The sequence below is a fragment of the Peromyscus californicus genome, unplaced genomic scaffold (assembly GCF_007827085.1).
Source record: "Peromyscus californicus insignis strain IS unplaced genomic scaffold, ASM782708v3 Scaffold_12__1_contigs__length_115047231, whole genome shotgun sequence".
NCBI classification, from domain to species: Eukaryota; Metazoa; Chordata; class Mammalia; order Rodentia; family Cricetidae; genus Peromyscus; species Peromyscus californicus.
In genome coordinates this window covers 57,795,896-57,802,256 of record NW_026294413.1, presented here as the reverse complement: position 1 = coordinate 57,802,256, position 6,361 = coordinate 57,795,896, and the positions used below count along the sequence as shown (strand labels likewise).

The 6,361-nt window shown below is 46.1% G+C and overlaps 1 protein-coding gene across 1 annotated transcript in view; it reads left to right on the top strand.

Moving 5' to 3' along the window:
- Positions 1 to 698: 698 nt before the first annotated feature.
- Positions 699 to 6,361, top strand: part of Ccdc25 (coiled-coil domain containing 25) — a 29,567-nt gene continuing 23,904 nt past the window's right edge. Inside the window, exons 1-2 of the mRNA XM_052732907.1 lie at positions 699 to 876; positions 3,436 to 3,483. Coding sequence (XP_052588867.1) covers positions 849 to 876; positions 3,436 to 3,483 — 76 coding nt within the window. The 5' untranslated portion in view covers positions 699 to 848. The remainder of the gene's footprint in view (positions 877 to 3,435; positions 3,484 to 6,361) is intronic.

Below are 6,361 nucleotides of genomic sequence, written 5' to 3'. Positions count from 1 at the left end.
TTGTTCATCACAACTAAGAAAAATTACATCAAACCTAGGTGCTCTGGAGCATTTTGTAAATTTATAGCAAGAAGTGATGACGTTCAGAGGTTTGGGATTTGTTCAGTCTTATAGGTAACACAGAGAAGACATTAGATTTAAAGGAACAATAGTCCGAGTCCAACCCCCAATACGCAGACTGCCTCTGGAGAATATCAATAACAACTCATTTGAGTACCTTCTATGTTATGCCCTGATGCACAGCAATTTATTTAATTGTGACAGGGCAAGACAGTGCAGAGGTTCCTCTGTCTTGTATTCTTGCTGAAGCCATTTCAGGTTTAACTAGAATTTGATTGGAGAATCCCATGGAAAATTAGCCAGATCTATTCTGACTAGTTTGGTCAAGCCAAAAACAAAACAAAAACTTCACTTATGTCAAGTAGTGAAGGAATGAGTTCATTTAAAATTGAATTGGCTCCTACTAGGTGCCTACGGATGTAATGGGTACAGGGACTTTTAACTATGAAAGAGGCAGTTCCTGCATCCATGGAGCCCATGCTGGGTTGAGGGGAAAAACAGATAAAAAACCATTTTTCCTTTCCGGCTTCAAATAAGATGCAGTTTCCCGCTAATTTCCTTCAAGCGGCCGCTAGGGCGCACTCCTCAGTCACTGGGACACCCGCCCTCCCGCCAACTCCCTTCCCTTCGCCAGGACCAAAGATGGCGCCGACAGGACGGCATTGTGACGCGACCGCACGTCCGCCGGAAGTGTCCGGAGGAGAGCCTGGAAGCCGGCTCACCCTTGCGCCTGTGGTTATCTTGAGCTTCGCGATTTGAGCACGAGTTGCCACTCTTCTAGCAGGATCATGGTGTTCTACTTCACCAGCAGCAGTGGTGAGTGACGCCAGACCCCCGCCCCGGGGGTCCTGCTGCCCGCAGCTGCCTCCAAAGCCGGCATTCCCCAGCCGCCGCTGGGCTTGGACCTGGTCCTGAAGCGCATCCTCCTGCGGGCGCCTCTCCTGCCGCTTTCTGGGTCCCTGCGGGGCCGTCCCCTCGGTTGCCTGGTGGTCCACTGGTCAGGGCCTGGTGGGAGCCGTGGCAGTGCGCCCCCCTCTTTCCTTACTCCCGGGAATCATTCTCATCCCCAACCTGACAGACCCGCCAAGGCTTCCTGGGCTTGGGCAGTGTGTGGGTTCCTGCACACCCTCCCCGCCTCAAGCCTTTGCCCTAGCATTCTGGCAGCACCCTGGTGGATCGACGTTCACCAATGAGACAGATGCCAACAGCTGTCTCCTACAGGAAGAGTACCTTGCCCTTCTAAGAAGGGAGGGGCTGGGGTGCCATGGAAAGCAATAGGACTAGAATGTCAGTACAACCCGTCGTCACTGGGCAGAGCTGATGTCCAGGTGACATATGGTAATACCACTGAGCTGGTTTTTGGAAGGCCAGAAAAGTGGTGTTTGGTTCCCAGGAAATGCTGTGTCAATCTCGTTTCTTTGCCCATATTGCTCCAAATCAATCCCAAGACAGTGAGTGAGTGGTTCAGGCTGGCTTCAAACAGGGACCCTCCTGCCTCAAGTCTCCCTAATGCTGGCATTCCTTTCTTTCTTTCTTTTCTTTTCCTTTTTCTTTTTTTTTTTGTTTTGTTTTTCAAGACAGGGTTTCTCTGTGAAACAGTTCTGACTTTCCTGGAACTCACTCTGTAGACCAGGCTGACCTCGAACTCAGAGATCCTCCTGCCTCTGCCTCCCGAGTGCTGGGATCAAAGGCGTGCGCCACCACCGCCCGGCCTTGGTACTTTTCTTTTTATTTGTTTATTTTTGAAACAGGATCTAATTATATAGCTCTTGCTGGCCTAGCACTCACTATGTAGATCAGACTGGCCTTGAGTTCCCAGAGCTCTGCCTCCCCAATGCTGGGACTAAAGACATGAGCTACCTAATCTTTCATGATACTTTTAATTGGAGCATTATTTTGTGAAGTGTCCCTCAGTGTGAGGTTTTGTTGTTGTCTGTAATAATGCTATTTCTAAAAACTCTATGTTTGTAGGTGTTTTGCTCATCCACACACCACTTGTGTGCCTAGTGCCTATTCGGGTCAGAAGAGGGTGATGGATCCCTGAAACTGGAGTTACAGACAGTTGTTTGAGTTAGTGTTTGTCTAGCATTCTTGAAGTCCGGGGTTTGATCTCTAGTACCACGTAAACCGAGTGTGTAGTACACACCTGGAATCCCATGATTCAGGAGGTGGGGGCAGGAACTCCCAGGCCTCCTGACTGTCATTTAAAATGTATGGCCTCATAACTTTGGTTTTGTTTTGTTTTTTTGAGTCAGAGTCTCTCAGATAGACCAGGTTGCCTTTGAGCTGGCCTATGTAGCCAAGGATGGCTTGAACTCCTGACTCTTCTCCCTCTCAAATGCTGGGATTACAGGCGTACTACACCATCACAGCCCAGTTCTGCTCAGTGGCACAGACTCCAGCCAACCCCGTTCCTGTCTACCAGGCATTGTGCTTGTAGACTAGAGATCAAGTCACAAACTTAGATCCACTTAGGATCAAACAAGTTTTGGTGGGACTTGCTTGGCAACCCAGCACTTAGTCTTTTCAATGTCCTAATATTGACTTTAGAATCATGATTAAGGAAAGCTTACTAAAACACAAAAAAATGTTCATTACCTCACCGTAAGATTTGGATTCAGTTTGTCTGAAGTAGTTGGAGGGGGTTAATAGAATGAATGGATTGAGCCAGTGTTTGAAGAGGTTTGAGGCTGTGAGTCCCCTGAAGAGAACAGGGCTTCCACTAGCATAGCAGACTGAAAGATAAGTAATGCCAGCTAGATGGGGTTACACAAAATAAAAGCCAGCTAAGTTTAGGAATTTTGGTTGTTTGTTTGTTTGTTGAGAGAAAGTTTCTCTGTGTAGCCCTGGCTGTCCTGAAGCTCACTCTGTAGACCAGGCTGCCCTCGAACTCAGAGATCCCACCTGCCTCTGCCTCCTGAGTGCAGGGATCTGTTTTGAAATATTTGCAGTAGAGATTTTTGTTTGCGGGGGCATGGTTGTTGCTCATCATTGAAGAAGACAAAGGTGTAGGACTGAGCTGTAAGTTGCTGTTAAACTTTACCCCTGAAGTGAAGTAAATAAAAAGCTCTTTCCCTGAAAAGGAGGAAAGCAACCATTCAACAGTAAGGGTTGGCAAACGTCTTGTTTGGGGACAAGAGACTATTTTGAGCTCAGTAAGACTATAATGCATTCTTCATGGTTTAATCTTCTCCTGCTGTTATCAGTCACTTGGAAGTATAAAACTTATACTCAAAGGATGCAAGAGCAGGTGGGTAAGCCAGGTGTGGCCTATGGTTCATATCTCCTAATCAGAGGCTTTGACACTTGGGTACGCCATGAAAAGTTTCTTTGGTGAAGTTAACTAGTTGTCTTTTTGGCTTTGTTTTGTTTCAGTTAACTCATCTACTTACACTATCTACATGGGAAAGGATAAATATGAAAGTAAGTTGACAAAAGCATTTGATTTTGAAATTTCAAACAGGTAGGTGCTGTTCCTGTGCCCTGTTTGTTGGGTTTATGATTTTTGTTATTAATTTCTTTAATTCCTTTTGAAAATTATACTTGACAAACAGCAGTTGTCCATATCTTTGAATACAGTGTTTTGATACATACATACATTGTGACGTAATCCGATCGGAATCCGTGGCATATCTGTCAACTCAAACATTAACTGAAAAGGAATGTTATAGTATTCAAAATCTTGTCTTCTAGCTACTTCGGCATAGCCTTTGGTAATTGTGTTTACTCTACCATAGAATACCATACGTGTTCCTATCTGATTATTACCTGTTGACCAGCCTCTCCCATAGCTCTCCAGTCGCTGGTAGCCTCTACATCTGTGAGGTTTGACTTTCTGCCTCTCCTCTGCTTGTCTTGTTCAACTGGGTCTGGCATGTAGCTTAGTTGTAGTTTATGTGCCTTGTATGACTATAATCCCAGTGTTATAGGGGGCTTCCTGAAGGCTGACCGCAAATACTGCAACTAAGCTGCATGCCAGACCCTTTGAGACAAGATTGCACTCTGTAGCTCAGGTTGGCTTAGAACTCATAGCAATCCTCTTGCCTCATCCTTTGAAGTGCTGAGCTTACACATGTGAACCACTGTGGCTAGCTCAAGTTGACCTTGCTGGTCGAGAGAGCACAGGAGTTTGCAGCACTGATCCTCAGTGTGAAGACGAGAAAGGCAGAACCTCAGAGGAGATGGAGAGAAAGTGTCATTCCCTGAAATCAGAAAACACAGCTGCCCTTCTCCTGGGGGGTAGGACAAGGGTTTAGAGAAGCAGCTGTGAAGTCGAACCAGCATCAGCTTGTTGCTCAAATCTTAAATTGGTCTTTTAATAAAAAAGCCCAGAGCCAGATATTGGGGTAATGCTGAAAGATCAGAGAGACAAAGGAACAAGCCACAGCCACATCTCACCTCACCAACTCCACGAATTCTATGACTGAATGTCTCTGAAGCTCTCCAGCTGAAAAGCCTTTAGTTCCTGTCTCCTCACACCTTATATACCTTTCTCCACCCAGCCATCACTTCCTTCCTAGTGGTGGGATTAATGTCTCCTGTGCTTCCCAAATACTGGGATTAAAGGTGTGAGATCTCAAGTGCTGGGATTAAAGGCATGTGACTCCCAAGTACTGGGAATAAAGGTGTATGCCACCACTGCCTGTTTATTTATTTTTTATTTTTTTTTGTTTTTCGAGACAGGGTTTCTCTGTGTAGCTTTGGAGTCTGTCCTGGTACTCTCTCTGTAGCCCAGGCTGGCCTCGAACTCAGAGATCCGCCTGCCTCTGCCTCCCAAGAGCCGTAGTTACTTAGAGTGGACATGAAAGCAGATCTGTCGCAAGTACGATTTTCTTTCTACTACATCAGGGGTGGAGTCTGAGACTGTGGCCTCTGGGAAGCACTTCGAGCCAGGCTGCTACATGAGTGATGCAGGTTTTGCACTTTGTAACCAGGGGACAGGGGGCAAGGCATTCCTACGTGTCTCTCTCCTTCTGTGGTTGCATACTCTTCATTGAGGGCTTATGCGTGTGGGGCCTCATTCTAGCCTGTGTGAGGAAGACATTGGTAGGTCTCCATTCAGGTATACACACACAAAAAGAAGCATGTGTATTTTGTTGTGAACCTAAAACTGCTCTGCAATATAGGACATGTTTTAAACTGTGGGCAAAATGCAGTCATCACTAGCACATGCTGTAGAAGGGACGGTGAATGTGGTCTTGAGGCTCTGAGCTGAGAAGTCTCAGATGTGTAGTAGAATTTATGCCTAGAGACACACACCTAGATTCCACAGCCGTGAATCTGGATGTCTAGAGTCTTCTGGTGTTTTGTGTCATTGTGTATGTATAGAACATTGCTCGTCAGGAAACTTTGAAGTCGTGTAGAGGTGTCCCCCCTTCCAAGTTAGCCTAATAAGAAAGGGAGCTGCGTTTAAAGTCTCCTTTGGGGGATATTCATAGTACCTCCCACTTATTTCTAGTAGCCCTGCAGTTTCTAAGTGAGCACTGGATAGAGCAGGAATGGAATTTTTAAGACAGGTCTTTTCTCTTCATAGCCAGCAGGTGGCCTCAGTCATACATAGCACACTTAAGAGAAATTTTTTTTTTTTTTTTTTTGGTTTTTCGAGACAGGGTTTCTCTGTATAGCTTTGCGCCTTTCCTGGAACTCACTTGGTAGCCCAGACTGGCCTCGAACTCACAGAGATCCGCCTGGCTCTGCCTCCCGAGTGCTGGGATTAAAGGCGTGCGCCACCACCGCCCGGCTTTTTTTTTTTTTTTTTTGGGTTTTTGGAGACAGGGTTTCTCTGTGTAGCTTTGCGCCTTTCCTGGAACTCACTTGGCAGTCCAGGCTGGCCTCGAACTCACAGAGATCCACCTGCCTCTGCCTCCCGAGTGCTGGGATTAAAGGCGTGAGCCACCACTGCCCGGCGAGAAATGTTTTACTCCTAATATTTTCCTTTATTTTTTCATTATTTGCCCACGTAAATTTCTGATATCTGCCAGAAAACTCCTGGTGTCTACTGTTGCCAAGAGTGCCCTCTCCCAAGGTATATATATCTGAGCCAGTAATAGGCTCTCCTTTTTTAGGTACATCTAAAATCTTCACATAGGAATCACATGTTTTCCTTCAAGTTCTTAATTGATGCTTACCTGCCACATGTACAATTTAAAATATTGATACTAATATAATTCTTAAATAATAAAAAATCAGTTCCTGCCAGGCGGTGGTGGCACACGCCTTTAATCCCAGCACTCGGGAGGCAGAGCCAGGTGGATCTCTGTGAGTTCGAGGCCGGCCTGGGCTACCAAGTGAGTTCCAGGAG